We start from the raw sequence: 22463 nt of genomic DNA, 5'->3' as shown, positions 1-22463 counted from the left end.
CGGTGTTACATTCCAATAGCTGCTATTTCCAGCAAATGTGGGAATGGTTGCTATATGGAAGTGATGGAGCTTAAAAAAAATGCATAAGAAACATTTTTCACTAACGAGAATTTCAGTACTTCTGATCCTGCGAGGCCATTAGACTGCGACTGATAAACAGACAAGACCCTCCAATCACCTGGGTGGACAAACAGTAATGCCCACTGTGTGTGTGTGTGGTTGGGGACAGACATAAAAGAGGATGAGAGAGAGAGAGAGAGAGAGAGAGAGAGAGAGAGAGAGAGAGAGAGGGAGAAATTAAGAGACACTCCAATCACCTGGATTTATCTAATGACCCTGCCATTTCGGCTGGACTGGTGCAGTGGGTGTCTATGACAACAGCTCTCCAGCAACTAATCCCATCTGTGTGAACACTCGGGAATGATTAGGTCTGTGAGGGGGCCCTCAATTACTGTAAAAGCCTACAGATAACACTAACAGATGCATACACACGGCCACACATCAACACAGGGGATGATAGGTTGGCACATATATACGGACACTCACACACTTATATACACATTCATTCACACACACAAAAACGGCATAATGGCAACCACACAAACACACTAGCACATGCCAACTGCAAACAAAACGACATAATACTCAAAGCACAAGTACATTTGGTACACACAATCTGAATTTCTACCACACTCAATCACAGGCTCATACTAGCACCCTTCACACTTGTGCGCCCACGGTCTCCAGCTAATGCATGTTAACAGTGTCCTTTTTTATAGAGAAGGCTGCAGTACAGCCAACAGCTAAGATAAGCTTACTGTCATAATACACCCATATAACATACACAATCATAAACACAAAAACACAAATAAACATGCATATTATGCAAACATGAATGTATTAATGCACAGGGACGCGCTCACAAACATACAAGAAAGTCACATTCACAAGGACATCCAAGATCACACACACACACACACACACACACACTATCAAATGGCAGTTTGGTTATGCAGACTAAATCATGGCATCCATTAAGGCATTTGATTCAGCTTGCTTATCATTCAGACTCCATTTTCCTCAGCTCATGTATCTGCTGAGTGTCATGATGGTGCTATAAAGCCTTCTAACACCACTCTGGGGATGCCAATGTCTTCCCTGCTTCCAGCTCCACTCACAAACCCAAAGATATCTATTCTTACTTCAGTCGGCTCAGTCCCTTCCATGCTCCCCATACAGTTACATTGCATTTTTTTAACACCACCACTGTCAAAACAGTAAATGTAGTCATAAGCCATATTTTCAGAGTTGGATTTTTAGTTACACTGTTATTTTTTCCATAACTAAGTTGTTGTGTTTTTACAGTAGACCCAACGGTGAAATATTCTCTAGTGGTAGGATTTCACCCATTCAATATTCTCTGGTGGTAGGATTTTACTCGTTCAACGGCTTTGGCTGCTTCAGTGAAAATTCAATTCACACACTAGTCTATCGAAGCTTTGGTTCTGTCAGTGATAGAGAATGAACAAATGGGGGTTGAAATCTGGTTGAATTTGGAAAACGAATTTGCATAGCAGCATGTCCCAGGGCTGGGCGGAGGGAGTTGATACTGGATTTTTCAAATCATCAAGCTTCCCAACAAAGTTTGCAGTCAGTACTGAGAAGGTCAGCAGGCACATTTCTATTGAGAGCGAACTTCTCTGTAAACACACTTAAGAAATCACATTGACGAAAATGGGAAATTGCCCTTGAAATCCACTTAGATTAAATTCTAGCCGTAGTTTCCTCTTTCCACACACATACTGTATATGGACAATGACGCACACACACACACACACACACACACACACACACACACACACACACACACACACACACACACACACACACACACACACACACACACACACACACACACACACACACACACACACACACACAGCTTGCTTAGAGAGTACCACTTCCTCCCAATTCGATCATTACTTGGCGCAAACTCGAGACCTCTGCCTCACAAACACACGTGACCACCCTCCTCAAGCGTCTTAGCCGATCACGTCACCTCAAAAGCTAGCTTGTGAGGTGACTCAAGCGGGACACTTAAGGCTGAGGAGTAAGTTTGGCACATCCCCATGTTCTACACACGCATGCGCACACACAAACTCACACACGACTTCTCTAGTCTCACCTCTGCTGCGCCGGCGGCCTCTGTGCTGCTCTGTGTAGAACTTCAGCTGGGTCTCATCATCACCCTCTGATCCCGAGTCTCCTTGGCGCCCAAACACACTACCAGCCACTGGAAGAGGAGAGACAGAAGGCAAGAAATAGGAGATGAACGGCATGGAGAACAATTGGGTCATAAGTGTATATTGTTGCCAGTGGTGCAAAACTGCCATTACTGTGTCCGTCTGGGATGGACTCACACAATGTGTTTTTGGAGACAGCTCGTTTCAATCAATAGCACACCACATTCAATCATAACAGACCACATTCAGCCATTCATTTCTCAGTGTTCCCTCTTCCTTATTCCCTCACCCCCCAACTATAGGCCTATACAATACTCACTGACCCATCAAGATCTCCAAATAAATGGTTGACTACCATACAGCAAACATATTGCTTTAGTTTCCAACGAGCCTGAATTTCCCACTCAAAACATTTCCTAGGCCCTTGAAAGTCAAATCCGCTAAGTGTTTAGGCTACACTGCAGTCTATTCAAAGTTGCAGCTCTCTGTCAGGGTTCTTCAACTCATCCTAAAAGCACGCTGTTAAAATCTCATCTCTCAAGGACTGCAAACACAATCTCCCTGTAATGAAGAAAGGAGAAACTAAAAACGCAATGACTGCAATATGCCTTGGCCAACGTGTCTTTAGGGCGAGCTGTTTCGCATTGTGTAGTGAATTAGTAAGTCTAGTTGAAACACCGGATCAAAGGTACTAATTTTGCACCTCACGCAAAAGCGTGCCAAGGAGACAGGAGTGCAAGCAGCTTTCGCACGCAGGTTCTTGGACTGAATTATATTTAGGGAAAACAAAATCAGCATTTGATGGAAGTTGATGGAAAGGCCTTTTAGATGTCTCACTTTGTGACATTTTCAGGCCGGCATTATTGAACACTTTCTATTAGACGAGCTGTTTACATGGGCTCGCTAGGCACACCCTTCAAGGAGTTTTATGGAGCGGATCACTTGAAAGGCATGCTGCCCTTTAACCACTGAATAAAGCCATTGCAATGCACATCAAATATGTGATGATCTGCAGAAACAGAATGAAGCGTGAAGCCTTAGGTCGATGAGACCAAACTTCACCATAGTAAATAGTAACAATATATAATATATTGTAGTGAAATGTACTCAACACCTAGCAACGCCATCAAAGGGTTCTAACATCTTGGCGTATCGAATTAAGGTGTTGACTTGACAGTCGCCGGACCCGGGTTCGTATCCCGGTTGGGACTACCCCCACCGAATTTGCTACATTATTGTCAGAAGTGAGATGTCGCCTGTAAGACCATCGGAGAGGCGTGTACACATCAGCTTGGCATAGAGAAGTGTGGGGGCATGCTCTCCCAAAGGAAAGTGGTAATGTAGCGACCTTAACCAAACTGTGATTACAGTGTCTGGGATGGACTCACACAATGTGTTTTTGGAATTGGTTTGACAGTCGCTGGGTCCGGGTTCGAGTCCCCAAATTCGAGTCCCCAAGTCCCCAAACAACAATATGCAGTAGGTGCCCACTGTTCAACAATAGCAGGAGGAAAAGTTAAATGATAGTAATACAAAATAAGAAAATGTTTCAAAAAGGCAATGAAACAAAACGAAAGGACTCGGACTAAGCAGGCATTATGGCCAATATAACCCACTAGGCACAGGTGGGGTCTACTAGGCTCTGACCACCATCTACATGTGCAATTCTGTGAATGGCAAAATCAAACACTTGTCACACCATTATATATTGACCTCCCCCATGGCCACGTCAACACCTTAGAGCATTCCAAAATGTCCCACAATCTAGCAGGGATCTAATTACTCACATTTAAAATATAAGCAAAACACCTTCGGAAATCATAGCCATGTCTAAAGCAGACTGGGTAAACACTCTTTGAACATATAAACGGTATCAACAACATATTCATTAATTAGCATCACATAGGCCTAATTCCAAACAAAACAGAAGACAGGAGAATGCCCCCCTGTGCCCAGAAATACTGGCACACATTTGCGTGCACTTTAGAATGCACAGTGGAGCACGGACCAACCGGTGAAGCGCAGCAACACAAACAAAAGAAAGAATGATGATAGAAGCGGATTCAATGGCCGTGGGATAACATAAGAGTGATGACACGAGGGCATATGAAGTACAGACCTTCGTCTCCTGAGTACAAACCTTTTTTCAATCCGTTCAAGCCTTCATCTCCTGAATACAAACCAACTGGACTTACATGTACAGATGTCAGATCTTAATAATACCCATTTTGTCACAGGAGGAAAATAATCCTGCAGTAGGAGGATTTTAATAAATATTGAATATTTAAAATTGCCGCCAGGACCAGCTGGATGCGGTGTTTGTAGGCTATACAATAACTTCAACTGCAGGTCCACTGGGCGTCAGTTCAAGTAGCCTATTTAAGCTACGTGCAGGCCAAAGTGTGTCTCGTGTGAATTCTTACATGGATTATAGTACATTTTCATATTTGTAGGGGGTACATGTATTTCTAATGAGGGAAAATCTGTTTTTTAGATTCATTGTTTTACTATATGTTCAAGTCAATCAATATGCCAAATAAATTGTTGGTTGCCTCAGTGCTAGTGTGATCCAGAGGTTACAGCCACTGACCTCAAATTATGTTAACCTGTTAGGGCTAGGGGGCAGTATTTGCACGGCTGGATAAAAACATTTACCCGATTTAATCTGGTTACTAATCCTACCCAGTAACTAGAATATGCATATACTTATTATATATGGATAGAAAACACTCTAAAGTTTCTAAAACTGTTTGAATGGTGTCTGTGAGTATAACAGAACTCATTTGGCAGGCAAAACCCTGAGACATTTTCTGACAGGAAGTGGATACCTGATGTGTTGTATTACCTTTAAACCTATGCCATTGAAAAACACAGGGGCTGAGGAATATTTTGGCACTTCCTATTGCTTCCACTAGATGTCACCAGCCTTTACAAAGTGTTTTGAGTCTTCTGGAGGGAGATCTGACCGAACAAGAGCCATAGAACGATGATGGCCCATTAGACACCTGGCGCGCGAGTTCATGTTGGGTACCCTCGTTCCAATACGTTATAAAAGAGAATGCATTCGTCCACCTTGAATATTATTCATGTTCTCGTTAAAAAAGGCCCTAATGATTTATGCTATACAACGTTTGACATGTTTGAACGAACGTAAATATATTTTTTCCCCTCGTTCATGACGAGAAGGCCTGCTGGCTTAGATCATGTGCTAACAAGACGGAGATTTTTGGACATAAATGATGAGCTTTTTTGAACAAAACTACATTCGTTATGGACCTGTGATACCTGGAAGTGACATCTGATGAAGAGAATCAAAGGTAATGGATTATTTACATAGTATTTTCGATTTTAGATCTCCCCAACATGACGGCTAGTCTGTATCGCAACGCGTATTTTTCTCGGGGCGCAGTGCTCAGATTATTGCAAAGTGTGATTTCCCAGTAAGGTTATTTTTAAATCTGGCAAGTTGATTGCGTTCAAGAGATGTAAATCTATAATTCTTTAAATGACAATATAATATTTTACCAATGTTTTCTAATTTTAATTATTTAATTTGTGGTGCTGACTTGACTGCCGGTTATTGGAGGGAAACGATTTCCTCAACATCAATGCCATAGTAAAACGCTGTTTTTGGATATAAATATGAACTTGATAGAACTAAAAATGCATGCATTGTCTAACATAATGTCCTAGGAGTGTCATCTGATGGAGATTGTAAAAGGTTAGTGCATCATTTTAGCTGGTTTTATGGTTTTGGTGACCCTGTCTTTGAATTGACAAAACATTACACACAACTCTTGTAAATGTACTGTCCTAACATACTCTAAATTTATGCTTTCGCCGTAAAACCTTTTTGAAATCGTAAAACGTGGTTAGATTAAGGAGATGTTTATCTTTCAAAGGGTGTAAAATAGTTGTATGTTTGAAAAATTAGAATTTTGACATTTATTTGCATTCAAATTTGCCGCTCTTGAAATGCACCTGCTGTTGATGGAGTGCACCACGGGTGGGACGCTTGCGTCCCACCTAGCCCATAGAGGTTAACAGACAGTAACTATGATGATGCAATCGCTCTTCACAAGAGAAGATTTGAAAGGAAAAATCTTGTGATTAGTGCTCACATGTCAAAGCTGCTGAATCTCACTCCTGTGAAGAATCCTCTGACCTAAATGCATGGAGGCAGCTATATGATGAATGTGAAATTCAGACTAGGAGCTTGGAATCACTGGGTGTATTGCCAGAAACCTACGGAAGCCTACTATGCCCAATCTTACTGCATATGATTCCAGAAGACATAGCTCTTGACTATTAGTCATCAGAGGGGAGTAGATGATGAATGGAAAGTGTCTGAGATAGTCAGTTTCGTACAGAGGGAGGTTCAGAACAGGGAGAGAGCACTACAAATGACAAGATCATGCAACCAACAGAAAGAGAGCAAACCATGGAACAAGTCATGCTCCTTCAATGAAATGAAAACAAAAAGACCCAACATGCCATCTGCTGCGGCACTGCACACAGCCAGCCAGAAGGAACAAAACTGTCTATTCTGCGACAGTGCAGACCACAAATCAGAAAACAGGCTCAGACCACAATATTGCTGCACGCAAAGAGAAACTAAAGGACATGGGAAGATGCTTTGTATGTTTAGGACAGAAACACGTAGCAAAATTCTGTAACGTCAAAGACATGTCATGTGCAACATGTGGAAGCAGACATCACATTGCTGTGTGTACCGGTAAGACGAGTGAGGTGCAACCCCCTACTGTTTCTGCAGATGCTGTTATTTCCTCAGTTATTCCCCATACAGTGAAGATGAAACCAGATGGACAGAACAATGTGTTGCTACAAACGGCAAAGGCATGGGTAGAAGGCCCATCGAGCAGGAAGATAGTTTGTTGCTTACTAGATGGAGGCAGTCAGAGAAGCTTTGTACATAAAAACCCTTGTGAATCGTCTGAAGCTACCAGACAAGAGGCATTCACTCTTCACACGTTTGGATCCTCTGCTCCAGCAATGTCCCAACGCAACACAGTAAAATTAATCTTGGAGAATGTGTGGGACAAACAGCAGAGAATTTAAATAGAGGCAATTGAAACCCCACAAGTGTGCACAGCTGTGATGAAGGTTCCTGGTGAACAGATTCAACATGAGCTCAATAGAAAGGGACTGCAGCTCGCAGACTTTCCAGAAGATGACAATGATCCTGAACTCTCTGTCCTGATAGGAACAGAGTACTACTGGCAGATAGTATCAGGCTGAGTGGAGCAACTGACAGAGATGCTGTTTGCTTTAGAGAGCACGTTTGGATGGGGCAGTGCAGGGACCAGTGTCCATGGAAAGTGTCTAGTCTCCAAACAGCTGCATGCATTTTGGGAGCTTGAGTCTCTGGGTATCACAAGTGAGAAACCACAGAACCCAGAGGAAAACAAGGCTCTACAGAGGTTCGAGAGAACAACCGCCTTCAAAGATGGACGATACCACGTGTAGTTGCCATGGAAATGAGAAATGCCAGAACTCCAAGACAACTATAGAATTGCCAAGAAACATTTTGAGGTCTGAAGACTGAAGAAGGATGGGACGTTGTACAGCAGATACAACGAAGTAATAAAGGACTACTTACAACAGGATATGGCAGAGGATGTGCCGAAAGACAGCGCATCAAGCGCAGACAATGTGAAATACTACTTACCTCACCATGCAGTCCTCCGAGAGGACAATTTGACGACAAAACTGAGAGTGTTGTTTGATGCCTTGTCCCATGAAGATTGCTGTCAATTCCTCAATGACTGTCTACTCACAGGACCAAACCTGAACGTGGATCTGCTCATTGTTCTGATAAAGTTTAGACTACATGAGATCGAATTCATGGCAGACATCAAGAAGGCTTTCCTGCAGATATCCCTAGAAGAGAGAGACAGAGATGCCGTGAGATTCCTGGGGCTCACAGGCCCACCAAGGGGAGAAAATGAAGAGGATATGCGCGTGCTGAGGATGAACAGAGTGGTATTTGGAGCTTCCCCAAGTCCATTCTTGCTGGCAGCTACAATCAGGACGCACCTGAAACAATATGAAACAGAACAACCAGAAGTTGTAGAGACATTGAGAGAGTCACTCTATGTAGATGACTTCATTGCAAGTTCATGCGATGTTGAAGAGGCTTACCTTGTGACAACAACTGCAAAGTGAATGCTGTCTACTGCAGGCATGGACCTCTGCAAGTGGATGACCAATTCTCCTGAACTGAAAACAAAATGGGAGGAGAGTACGACAATTGACCACCCGTTGGCGCTAGAAACACAAGGAGTAGTGCCCAAAGTTTTAGGTTGAGTGTGGAGACCGGGAACAGATTACTTTGTGTTTGACCTCAGGCTGCTACTGAGCATTCTAAAGCAAAAGGAAAACACAAAGAGAAGTGTTCTGCATTCGTCTGCACGTATCTTCGACTCTCTTGGCTTCCTGACCCCCTTCAACATCAGTATCAAGTGCATGTTCCAGGAAATGTGGGAGAGGGGACTCAGCTGGGATGAAGAGTTACCACCTGATCAGATATGAGAATGGCAAAAGTGGTGTTCAGAACTACCTCAGCTACACCAGCTTGCCATACCAAGGTGGTACAGAACAGACATGCAGCTACAGACCAGCCACACACTGAAACTACAGTAGCTTACCTGCAAGGTGAATCATAAGACAAGGAAACAGAGAAACAACGACAAGTCTAGTCGCATCCAAGTCCAGGGTAGCTCCACTCAAGAAAATGATGCTGCCACGCCTGGTGCTCATGGGAGCTGTGATTGGAGCGAGACTAGCAAACAACCTGATGACCACACTGAAAATGGAACAAAAACAGATGTATAGATGGCCATTCCGTTGATATACTGCTTAGAAATATAGATGAACAGTTTTGTTCATCAGGGGAAGATTTTATAACTTTAATGGGTTGCAGAGTTAATGTTTACAGTGAATTTATTGAGCTGTATCTTAAGATATTTTATTTACAGTTATTTACATATGTAAGAGTAATTGTATTTGAATTCATGTGATGGAGATTGAGAGAACTATGTACATATTTCTGTTGTATCGGTTATTATTGGATTACGCTATTGACTGCAAGTAACAGAATGCCATGCGACAGGAAGTAAAAAAAAAAAAACAGAACGTGCCAGTTATGTACAAGTGACTATCTTGGCTAGCAAATTTCTTTTATTGTTTTGTAGAATCTAAAATGGTAAAATGTAATGTGAACAAGTATTATTAAAATGAAGCTTTCATCTCACAACCGACGTCCTGAGTCATTATTTCGAAGATAGTTATACTATATACTCAAGTCATTTCTGAAGGAAGTAACTTACTTTTTACTCCTGTACATTTTACCAAAATCACTTCAGTTACATAGATTTATATTGTTGCTGTCGGATGATAACCTATTAACTTCAAATTTGGTGATTTTAGTTTTCTTACATGAATCAATACTTGATTCCCCTTTATGTCTGTATGAACGTTTCAAGACCCCTTGACCAATGAAATGTATTCAAAATAGCTTTTCATCAAAACTCTTAAGTACATTGGCTCTTAAAGTTGTCCGTCAAACCCTGTATACCCATCACGATTCTTGAGGTGAAGCACGTCTCCCTCAAAGGATTTTTTTTTTTTGTGGGTTCTTAGCAAGACGCGATCAGAGGTAAGATGCACTTTAATTACATTCTGCCTTTGTAATATTAGATATAATTCTGCTGTTGAAATTGTGTTTTGAGAGTGCAAAACAAATGGCTAGGTAGCTAACATTAGCTGGATCAACTAGTCAGTCCAGCACAGCATCCTCCCACTCCATTGCGCTCTCTCACTCTGTGTGTGTCTAAATGTGTCTGTTTTTATGACGAGGCCTATAAGCACATCTGTCATACAGTCAGTGTATCATCTCAGTAAGCATTTTGTGTTATATACTATAAATAATGTGTTGGTTTGAGTTTTTTATTTACAGCTTGTAGCGGCACAACCGAGTGGGAGGAAAATGGTCCAGCCAAGAAAATAAAATACCCTTCAAAGTTGAAAGGAGAGGTTCGGAAGAGAATGAGGATGGAGGGTAAATCCTACCTTGGCAGGAAAAAGATGATTGAGATGACTATGGCAATTGATATATGCACTGTTTGATGATTTATTACTTACATGATTCTTACCTGATTACATACCTTGATGTTTAATTCCATGCTGAAATGTGTTTGACTTGCATACTAGTAACAATATTGATAGTGACATTTCAATATTGATTGTTGTTTGACTGTTGTAACTTGCCTGATTCTTTTTTATCTTTCATTCTGCATGAAAGATGAAACATCACACTTGGTGAAATACATTTCATTAATGCTATTGAAATTGTTAAATTAATTATTCCAATGTCTCGAGTACCATTTACCTTTTTATGAAATTGAGCACATTGATAGATACTAAGTCAACTTTGAATAAGACTGTAATTGAAACTGTACAGCTTACGAACTTTGATTACATTGGAGACGTCCTGTGATGGAAGACATCTGCAAGATGGTGCTGGCAGGCACCAATAATAATAAATTAATGTAAAATCAATTGCACTAAGTTGTTGTCCTTTTTGTTTGCTACCGGTCAAAAGTTTTAGAACACCTCCATTTGTTCAGTTTTTATTGAAATTCACACAGTTTAATGTCTAAATGTACTCTGAAATTAAAGCATAGAACAAATTAACAATTGGAGACAAAATAAATCATGGAATAGTTTTGTTTAACCTGTTAGGGCTAGGGGGCAGTATTGACACGGCTGGATAAAAAACATACCCGATTTAATCTGGTTACTACTCCTGCCCAGTAACTAGAATATGCATATAATTATTGGCTTTGGATAGAAAACACTCCAAAGTTTCTAAAACTGTTTGAATGGTGTCTGAGAGTATAACAGAACTCAAATGGCAGGTCAAAACCTGAGAAGATTCTGTACAGGAAGTACCCTGTCTGACCATTTCTTCCCCTTCTTGATTATCTCTATCCATTACACGGGATCTCTGCTGTTACGTGACACTTCCTACGGCTCCCATGGGCTCTCAGAAGGCGGCAAAAAGCTGAATCGTGGCTTTGCAGGCTCTGGCTGAAAAAAAGTAGCGCGTTTGGGTAGTGGCTGGTTACAGTACTGTGAGACTCAGGCGCGTGCCCGCGTCGACCGAATGCTTTGTTTTCTTTCCTCTGTTTACCTAAACGCAGATTCCCGGTCGGAATATTATCGCTTTTTTACGAGAAAAATGGCATAAAAATGGATTTTAAACAGCGGTTGACATGCTTCGAAGTACGGTAATGGAATATTTAGAAATGTTTTGTCACAAATTGCGCCATGCTCGTGACCCTTATTTACACTTCGGATAGTGTCTTGAACGCACAAACAAAACGCCGCTATTTGGATATAACGATGGATTATTTTGGACCAAACCAACATTTGTTATTGAAGTAGCAGTCCTGGGAGTGCATTCTGACGAAGACAACAAAGGTAATCAAACTTTTGTAATAGTAAATCGGAGTTTGGTCAGGGCTAAACTTGGTCGGTGTCTAAATGGCTAGCCGTGATGGCTGGGCTATCTACTGAGAATATTGCAAAATGTGCTTTCACCGAAAAGCTATTTTAAAATCGGACACCTCGATTGCACAAAGGAGTTCTGTATCTATAATTCTTAAAATATTGTTATGTTTTTGTGAACATTTATCGTGAGTAATTTAGTAAATTCACCGGAGGTTTGCGGGGGGTATGCTAGTTCTGAACGTCACATGCTAATGTAAAAAGCTGTTTTTTTATATAAATATGAACTTGATTGAACAAAACATGCATGTATTGTATAACATAATGTCCTAGGTGTGTCATCTGATGAAGATCATCAAAGGTTAGTGCTGCATTTAGCCGTCTTCTGGGTTTTTGTGACATTATATGCTAGCTTGAAAAATGGGTGTCTGATTATTTCTGGCTGGGTACTCTGCTGACATAATCTAATGTTTTGCTTTCCTTGTAAAGCCTTTTTGAAATCGGACAGTGTGGTTAGATTAACGAGAGTCTTGTCTTTAAAATGCTGTAAAATAGTCATATGTTTGAGAAATTGAAGTAATAGCATTTCTAAGGTATTTGAAAATTGCGCCACGGGATTACACTGGCTGTTGCGTAGGTGGGACGATTTCGTCCCGCCTAGCCCAGAGAGGATAACAACATTTTCTCTAAATGTTTTACCTATCAATGTAGCCACCTTTTCTAGACATAACAGCCAAACACACTCGTGGCATTCATTCTACAACGGCAAACAAATATTGCTCGGAAAGTTCTTCCTAACACTGTTGAAGAAGTTCCCACAAATGTGTTGCACTTGTAGGTTGCTTTGCTTTCACCCTTCTGCCCAGTTCAGCCTAAACCAGCTCGATGGGGTTTAAGTCTGGAGACTGTGCTGGCCATTGCATGATTTGAAGCCTACTGTCTTTTCTTCTAGGTAGTTGTGACATAGCCTGGAAGTATGTTTTGGGTTATTATCTTGCTGTAGGATGAACCCCATAGCCTGGAGGTATGTTTTGGGTCATTATCTTGCTGTAGGATGAACCCCATAGCCTGGAGGTATGTTTTGGTTCATTATCTTGCTCTAGGACGAACCACTGACCAACTAGGCGTACACCAGAGGGTATTGCATGGCGATGCAAAATGCTGTGGTAGATGTTGTGGTTCAGGGTGCCACTGTGCAAGGCACTGCAAAATGCTGTGGTAGCTGTTTTGGTTCAGGGTGCCACTCACTCTGTGCAACGCGCTGCAAAATGCTGTGGTAGCTGTTTTGGTTCAGGGTGCCACTCTATGCAAGGCACTGCAAAATGCTGTGGTTGCTGTTTTGGTTCAGGGTGCCACTCACTCTGTGCAAGTCGCCGACTCTAGATCCAGGAAAAGAGCCCCAGACCATCACGCTTCCTCCTACATGTTTGACAGTTGGTATCACACACTGAGGAATCATCAATGGCGTACAAAAACCCTGCGAGATGAACCAAAGATTTGATTCAGCGGTGCATAAGACCTTCTTTCAGTCTTCAGTAGTCCATTGGCGGTCCTTCATGGCCCAGGCAAGCCTCTTTTTCTTATTTTGCCATCTTAGCAATGGCTTTCTTACTGCCACCCGACCTGTCAAACCTGCAGGTCAAAGTCTTCTCTTCACAGTTGAAACTGAGACTTGCTTACTTCGAACAGTGTTGAGCTGTGCTTGAAGCTGTTGTCCTGTGAGCTGCCTATCACGCAAGCTGTTGACTCTCAGAAACATGTTTTCTGATTCTGTTGTGTCTTTGGGTCTGCCAGACCTCTTCCTGTCAGAGTTTCCTCCAGTTTCCAAGTGCCTTTTGATGGTGTAGGAAACTGTACTCACTGACACCTTGGCTTTCTTTTCAATTACTCTAAAGGAAAGACCTACACTTTTAAGGGTTATAATGGTCTGTCTGTCTTCCTTTGTTAATTGCCTTTTTCTCACCATGATAGCAATATACTACTTCCTGCAGTACAATACTGTCCAAATAATGCTTAAGGAAGTCTAGTAACACAGTCTGTTCCCATACTGCTTTTATACAGACAGAGGGTTTGTAAGTAATCAACAAAAGTTGGGGCATCTGTAGGACTTGTTAGCATCAACTTTCAAGGATTAATTTACTTCCATTGCTGCAGAACAGCTGTAAATTGTTAACCCATTACTTATTCCCCCCCAAAATGACTTTTTTTATAACTCTGAAAGGTACATTATTTTTCCGTTTTTGGTAACCTAAAATGATTATTTAACCTCTGGCAGATTACCGCTTACCTTTGTACCAGTTCAGGTTATTCACTGGACTTGAAGTGCTTACATTTCAATAAAAACTGGAGTTCTAAAACTTTTGACTAGTTTTAATTTGTTTTGTGACTGGATCATTTTTTACTCGAGGAGTTTCTTAAGAGGGCTACTTTTACAAATTACAATCTAATTAACAAAGGTGCAGAACCCGGATGCACCGAAACACAAAAACCCCCACAAAAATAACCCCAAACTAAAGGGAGGGAAGGGAGGGTGGCCACCGTCACCGACGGCTCCCGTGCTACACCCCCCCTCCCCAATCCTCCAACTACGGAGGTGGCTCAGGCTCCGGATTTAGTCCCCATTCTAACCTGCCCAACCCCCTTGAAGGCTCATGGCTGCAGACCACTGCTGAAGGATCTGGGCTAAGGTGCGTCGCTGGAGACCTCGGGCTGAGGTGCGTCGCTGGAGACCTCGGGCTGAGGTGCGTCGCTGGAGACCTCGGGCTGAGGTGCGTCGCTGGAGACCTCGGGCTGAGGTGCGTCGCTGGAGACCTCGGGCTGAGGTGCGTCGCTGGAGACCTCGGGCTGAGGTGCGTCGCTGGAGACCTCGGGCTGAGGTGCGTCGCTGGAGACCTCGGGCTGAGGTGCGTCGCTGGAGACCTCGGGCTGAGGTGCGTCGCTGGAGACCTCGGGCTGAGGTGCGTCGCTGGAGACCTCGGGCTGAGGAGCGTCGCTGGAGACCTCGGGCTGAGGAGCGTCGCTGGAGACCTCGGGCTGAGGAGCGTCGCTGGAGACCTCGGGCTGAGGAGCGTCGCTGGAGACTCAGGGCTGAGGAGCGTCGCTGGAGACTCAGGGCTGAGGAGCGTCGCTGGAGACTCAGGGCTGAGGAGTGTCGCTAGAGACTCAGGGCTGAGGAGCATCTCTGCAGGCTCCGGACTGTGGGCCGTCTCTGCAGGCTCCGGACTGTGGGCCGTCTCTGCAGGCTCCGGACTGTGGGCCGTCTCTGCAGGCTCCGGACTGTGGGCCGTCTCTGCAGGCTCCGGACTGTGGGCCGTCTCTGCAGGCTCCGGACTGTGGGTCGTCTCTGCAGGCTCCGGACTGTGGGTCGTCTCTGCAGGCTCCGGACTGTGGGTCGTCTCTGCAGGCTCCGGACTGTGGGCCGTCTCTGCAGGCTCCGGACTGTGGGCCGTCTCTGCAGGCTCCGGACTGTGGGCCGTCTCTGAAGGCTCCGGACTGTGGGCCGTGTCTGGCGGTTCCGGACTGTAGGACGTCGCCGGAAGCACTGGACGGGGAACTGTCGCCGGAAGCTCTAGACGGGGCACTGTCACCGGACGCTCTGGATGGGGCACTGTCGCCAGAAGCTCTGGACGGAGAACTGTCACCGGAAGCTCTAGACGGGGAACTGTCGTCGGAAGCTCTGGACGGGGAACTGTCGCCGGAAGCTCTGGACGGGGACTGCGCACTGAAGGCCCGATGCGTGGGGCTGGCTTTGGAAGAGCCAGACTAGTGATACGCACCACATGGCTAGTGCGAGGGGCAAGAACAGGATGTACTGGACTGGGCAGGCGCACTGAAGGCCTGATGCGTGGGGCTGGCTTTGGAGGCGCCAGACTATTTACACGCACCTCAGGGCTAGTGTGAGGAGCAGGAACAGGACGTACTGGACTGGGCAGGCGCACTAGAGGCCTGATGCGTGGGGCTGGCTTTGGAGGCGCCAGAACAGTAACACGCACCACAGGACTAGTGCGAGGAGCAGGAACAGGATACACTGGGTCTTGAATATGCACTGGAGGTCTGGAGCGCACAGCTTGCACAACCCGTCCTGGCTGGATTGTCACTGTAGCCCTGCACGGGCGGAGTGCTGGCACAGGGCGAACTGGGCTGTGCTGAGGCATGATGGCTGCCGTGCATAGAGCAGGCGCAGGGTAGTCTGGGCCTAGGAGACGCACTGGTGGCCAGATGTGTTGTGCCGGCACACTTCTCCCTGGCTGGATGCCCACTCTAGCACGGCACTTGCGGGGGGCTGGTATCAACCATACCGGACTGTGCGTGCGGATGGGCGAGACCGTGCGCACTTCCGCATAGCACGGTGCTCTCAATGCCAAACGCTCCCCATAATAAGCACAAGGAGTTGGTTCAGGCCTATTGCCTGACTTACTCCAACTCCCCGTGCGCCCTCCCCCCAAATATTTGGGGGGGCTGCCTCCTCACCTCCTGAAATGGAGGATATAGTGCCTCATACCTCCGACGCTCAGCCTTTGCTGCCTCCAGCTCCTCCTTCGGGCGCCAGTACTCCCCTGCCTGCCTTCAGGGTCCCTTTCCATCCAATATTTCTTCCCATGTCCACGACTCTAAATAGCTTTCCTGCTGCTTCTTCCTCCGCTGCTTGGTCCTTCTTTGGTGGGTGGTTCTGTCACAAGCGTCGTTATAGGTAGTGGACCAAACTGCATCGGGTATAGTGAACATCTTCTTTTATTGAAGGAAACCAAAACACTTACACAAAACAAACGACGAAACAGTCCCGTAAGGCGCATAGACTAAACAGGAATCAACCAACCCTTTTACTGGTCAGGACGTGACATTGTGTTACAACTTGAACTCAAAAATGATTACATTTACGTTGTTTCTCACCCGTCTACACACAATACCCCAAAATGACAAAGTGAAAACATGTTATTATAAATGTGTGCACATGTATTAAAAAGGAAATACAGACATGTCTAATTCATATAAGTATTCACACCCCTGATTCAATACATGCTAGAATCACCTTTTGGTAGTGATTGCAGCTGTGAGTCTGTCTGGGTAAGTCTCTGAGAGCTTTGCACACCTGGATTGTACATGATTGTACAATATTATTATTTTCCTCTGTCAATTTGGTTGTTGATCATTGCTAGACAGCCATTTTCAAGTCTTGCCATAGACTTTCAAAGTTATTCAACTCTGTGACTGTTTTAAAGTCATCATTGGCCTCATGGTAAAATCCATGAATCCATGTGTCTTTGAAGTGTATTGATACACAATCCAAAGTGTAATTAATGGCTTCACCATGCTCAAAGGGATACTCAGTGTGTGCTTTATTTATTTATTTGTACCCATCTGCCAATAGGTGCCCTTCTTTGCGAGGCTTTTGAAAACCTGTTCTTTGTGGTTTAATATGTGTTTGCACTGCTAGATGTAACGCCCTGGCCATAGAGAAGGGTTTTTGTTCTTTATTTTGGTTAGGCCAGGGTGTTACATTGGGTGGGCGTTCTATGTTTATTTTTCTACGTTTTTGTATTTCTTTGTTTTGGGCCATGTGTGGTTCCCAATCAGGCACAGCTGTAGTTCGTTGTTGCTGATTGGGAGTCACACATAAGTAGCCTGTTTTTCCTTTGGGTTTTTGTGGGTGATTGTTTCTGTTTAGTGCTTTCTGTTTCGTTGTTAGTACCTGACAGAACTGTCGGCTGTCATTTTGTTTATTTTGTCAAGTGTTCTCTTTTTGTATTAAAATTCATTCAAGATGAACACATCCTCCGCTGCACCTTGGTCTTTCTCTAACGACAGCCGTTAAACTAGAATGAAGGACCTTAACCTCTATGGGCTAGGTGGGACGCTTGCGTCCCACCTACGTAACAGCCACTTGCAGCCTGTGGCGCGATTTTCAAAACCTTAAAAATCCTATTACTTCAATTTCTCAAACATATGACTATTTTACAGCTATTTAAAGACAAGACTCTCGTTAATCTAACCACACTGTCCGATTTCAAAAAGGCTTTACAACGAAAGCAAAACATTAGATTATGTCAGCAGAGTACCAAGCCAGAAATAATCAGACACCCATTTTTCAAGCCAGCATATAATGTCACCAAAACCCAGAAGACAGCTAAATGCAGCACTCACCTTTGATGATCTTCATCAGATGATAACCCTAGGACATTATGTTATACAATACATGCATGTTTTGTTCAATCAAGTTCATATTTATATCAAAAACCAGCTTTTCACATTAGCATGTGACGTTCAGAACTAGCATACCCCCCGCAAACTTCCGGGGAATTCGCTAACATTTTACTAAATTACTCACGATAAACGTTCACAAAAAGCATAACAATTATTTTAAGAATTATAGATACAGACCTCCTCTATGCACTCGATATGTCCGATTTTAAAATAGCTTTTTGGTGAAAGCACATTTTGCAATATTCTAAGTACATAGCCCAGGCATCACGGGCTCGCTATTTAGACACCCGGCAAGTTTAGCACTCACCATAATCATATTTACTATTATAAAAGTTTGATTACCTTTTGTTGTCTTCGTCAGAATGCACACCCAGGACTGCTACTTCAATAACAAATGTTGGTTTGGTCCAAAATAATCCATCGTTATATCCGAATAGCGGCGTTTTGTTCGTGCGTCCCAGACACTATCCGAAATGGTAAAGAAGTGTCGCGCGCATGGCGCAATTCGTGACAATAAAATTCTAAATATTCCATTACCGTACTTCGAAGCATGTCAACCACTGTTTAAAATCAATTTTTACGCCATTTTTCTCGTAGAAAAGCGATAATATTCCGACAGGGATTCTCCTTTTCGGCAAACAGAGGAAAAAAATCACAAAGGCGGGGGCGGTCGGGTCACGCGCATAAGCCCAGAGTCCCTTGATCGGCCACTTGAGAAAGGCGATAATGTGTTTCAGCCTGGGGCTGGAATGACGACATTCTGTTTTTTCCCGGGCTCTGAGCGCCTATGGACGACGTGGGAAGTGTCACGTTAGAGCAGAGATCCTTAGTAAAAGATAGAGATGGAAAAGAAGTTCAAGAAATGGTCAGACAGGCCACTTCCTGTAAAGGAATCTCTCAGGTTTTGACCTGCCATTTGAGTTCTGTTATACTCACAGACACCATTCAAACAGTTTTAGAAACTTTAGGGTGTTTTCTATCCATATGTAATAAGTATATGCATATTCTAGTTACTGGGTAGGAGTGGTAACCAGATTAAATCGGGTATGTTTTTTATCCAGCCGTGTCAATACTGCCCCCTAGCCCTAACAGGTTAAAGGGGGGGGGGCTTTTCTTGGCTCATCGCACTCCAGCGACTCTTTGTGGCAGGCCGGGTGCCTGCAGGCTGACCCTGGTCACCAGTTGAAAATAAAATAATACAAAAACAAGCACTCAATAATAAAACATTTAAAAATCATAAAAAATATTTTACAGCAGTAGATATATAAATAGTATGTAAACATTATTAAAGTGACCAGTGTTGAATGACTATGTAAATGGAGCAGCAGTCCTAAAGGTGTATGCGAGAGTACCCGGTTGTAGCCGGCTAGTGACAGTGACTAAGGATCAGAGCAGGGTACTGGGCCTAGGCCATCTAGTGGTGGCTGTTTAACAGTCTGATGGCCTGGGGATAGAAGCTGTTTATCAGTCTCTCTGTTCCAGCTTTGATGTGCCTGTACTATCATCGCCTTCTAGATGGTAGTGCAGTGAATAGGCCGTGGCTCGGGTGGCTGAGGTCTTGATGATCTTCTTGGCCTTCCTGTGACACCGGGTGCTTTATTTGTCCTGGAGGGTAAGCATTAAGCCCCAGATGGTGTGTTGGGTTGACCGCACCACCCTCTGGGGAGCCCTGCGGTTCGGACGCTGCAATTGCTGTACCAGGCAGGGATACAGCCCGACAGGATCCTCTCAATGGTGTGTCTATACAAGTCTGTGTTTTGGGGCCAAGCTAAATTTCATCAGCCTCCTGAGGTTGAAGAGGCGCTGTTGCGCCTTCTTCGCCACACTGTCGGTGTGAAGGGACCATTTCAGGTCCTCAGTGATGTGCACACCGAGGACCCTCTACACTGTGACCCCGTCAATGTGGATGGGGGCGCGCTTTCTCTGCTGTCTGATGTAGTCCACAATCAGCTCCTTCGTTTTGTTGACGTTGAGGGAGAGGTTATTCTCCTGGCACCACTCTGCCAAGGCGCTCACCTCACCCACTTTGAGGAAAGCAACACAGAGCCACTGACATGGGCCCCCACAGCTAATGAGGACTGTCTGCTCCTGATCTCTGTGGCTGACATGGTAATCAGGCCTACCACTGTTGTTTCGTCAGCAAACTTGATGATTGAGTTGGAGACGTGTGTGGCCACAAAGTCATGGGTGAACACGGAGTACAGGAGGGAGTTCAGCATGCACCCCTGTGGGGCCCACCATTGTTGAAGATCAGCGTGGCAGAGGTGTTGTTGCCTACCTTCACCACCTAGGGTCAATCCGTTAGGAAGTCCAGGAACCAGTTGCACAGGGAGCGGTTCAGACACAGAGCCCTGAGCTTAGTGATGAGCTTGGATGGCACTATGGTGTTGAATGCTGAGCTGTAGTCGATGAAGAGCATTCTTACATAGGTATTTCTCTTGTTCAGGCAGGATAGGGCAATGCAATGGCGATTGGTGGATCTGTTGGGGCGGTATGCAAATTGAAGTGGGTCTAGGGTATCAGGTAACATGAAGGTGCTATGGTCCTTAACTAGCCTCTCAAAGCACTTCATAATTACAGAAGTGAGTGCTATCGGGTGATAGTCATTTAGTTCAGTTACCTTTGCTTTCTTGGGTACAGGAACAACGATGGACATCTGAAGCAAGTGGGGACAACAGACTGGGATAGTGAGAGATTGAATATGTCAGTTAACATTCCAGCCAGCTGTTCTGCACTTGCTCTGAGGACATGGTTTGGGATGCCGTCTTGGCCGGCAGGCTTGCATGGGTCAACACACGTAAATGTCTTACTCACGTTGGCCACGGGAGCAGAGAGTCCTCATGAGTGGCGGGGCCCCACATCAGAGGCTCGGTGTTGCTTTCCTCGAAGAGGGTGAAGAAGGTGTTTAGCTTGTCCGGAATCGAGGTGTCGGTATTTCGCAACGTGGCTGGCTTTCCCTTTATAATCCGTGATTGTCTGGAGTCCCTGCCACATGTGTCATGTGTCTGAACCATTGAATTGCGACTCCACTTTGTCTCTGTACTGACATTTTGCCTCTTTGATTGCCTTACGGACGTCAAAGTTGGTCGGTTTGTATACGTCCATATTCCCAGGCACCTTGCCGTGGTTAAATGCGGTGGCTCACCCTTTCAGTTTTGTGCGAATGCTGCTATCTATTCACAGTTTCTGGTTTGGATAAGTTCTAATTGTCACAGTAGGAACAGCGTCCCCTATGCACTTCCTGATGAACCCAGGTCACTGAGTCAGTGTATATGCCGATATTATTCCCAGAGGCGACCCGGAACATATTCCAGTCCACATGATCAAAACAAATCTTGAAACATGGATTCTGTTTGGTCAGACCAACGTTGAACAGTCCTTACCACGGGTGCACCCTGCTTAAGTTTCTGCCAATGGGCAGGGAGGAGCAGGCCCTTCCAAAAGGAGTAGCAAAGGAGATGTATTGATAGAATTTCAGTAGCGTTTCCCTCAGATTTTCTTTTTTTAAATCTCTAGCTACAATAAATGCTTCCTCAGGATATGCGGTTTCTAGTTTCTACAAAGTCTAGTTCTTTGAGAGCCGTTTGGGTGTCTACTTGTGGGGGAATGTACACAGCAGTGACTATAACCGGAAACTAATGCGGTCGGCATTTGATGGTGATGTATTCCAGATCAGGAGAACAAAAGGACTTGAGTTCCTGTATGTTCCCACAATCATACCATGAGTTGTAAATCATGAGACATACCCCTCCAACTATGTGTTTCCCGGAGAGTTCTTAATTCCTGTCCACACGTTGAATGGAGAACCCAACTGTCTCAGCCTCCAGTATTTATGTTGCAATAGTTTATGTGTCGGGGGGCTAGGGTCAGTCTGTTATATCTGGAGTATTTGTCATGTCTTATCCGGTGTCCTGTGTGAATTTAAGTATGCTCCCTCTAATTTTCTCTCTCTCTCGCTCTCTCCCTCTCTCTTCTCTCAGAGGATCTGAGCCCTAGGACCATGCATCAGGACTACCTGGCCTGATGACTCCTTGCTGTCCCCGGTCCACCTGGTCATGCTGCTGCTCCAGTTTCAACTGTCTGCCTGTGGCTATGGAACCCTGACCTGTTCACTGGACGTGCTACCTTGTCCCGGACCTGCTGATTTGGACTCTCTCTCTACGGCACCTGCTGTCTCTAACTCTGAATGATTGGCTATGAAAAGCCAACTGACATTTAATCCTGGGATGCTGTCCTGTTGCACCCTCTACAACCACTGTGATTATTATTATCTGACCCTGCTGGTCATCTATGAATGTTTGAACATCTTGGCCATGTTCTGTTATCTCCACCCGGCACAGCCAGAAGAGGACTGCCACCCCTCATAGCCTTGTTCCTCTCTAGGTTTCTTCCAAGGTTCTGGCCTTTCTAGGGAGTTTTTCCTAGGCACTGTGCTTCTACATTGCTTTCTGTTTGGGGTTTTAGGCTGAGTTTCTGTACAGCACTTTG

At 44.6% G+C, this 22463-nt stretch overlaps 1 protein-coding gene across 1 annotated transcript in view; it reads right to left on the bottom strand.

Moving 5' to 3' along the window:
* LOC106565912 (astrotactin-2) overlaps positions 1-22463 on the bottom strand; it is a 449250-nt gene that overhangs the window by 234448 nt on the left and 192339 nt on the right. Inside the window, exon 5 of the mRNA XM_014133602.3 lies at positions 2186-2293. Within this exon, the coding sequence (XP_013989077.2) occupies positions 2186-2293 (108 nt within the window). The remainder of the gene's footprint in view (positions 1-2185; positions 2294-22463) is intronic.

This window comes from Salmo salar, chromosome 01 (genome assembly GCF_965601325.2).
Source record: "Salmo salar chromosome 01, fSalSal1, whole genome shotgun sequence".
Classification (NCBI taxonomy): domain Eukaryota; kingdom Metazoa; phylum Chordata; class Actinopteri; order Salmoniformes; family Salmonidae; genus Salmo; species Salmo salar.
The sequence above is the reverse complement of the archived record's forward strand: the minus strand, read 5'-3'. Positions and strand labels throughout refer to the sequence as shown.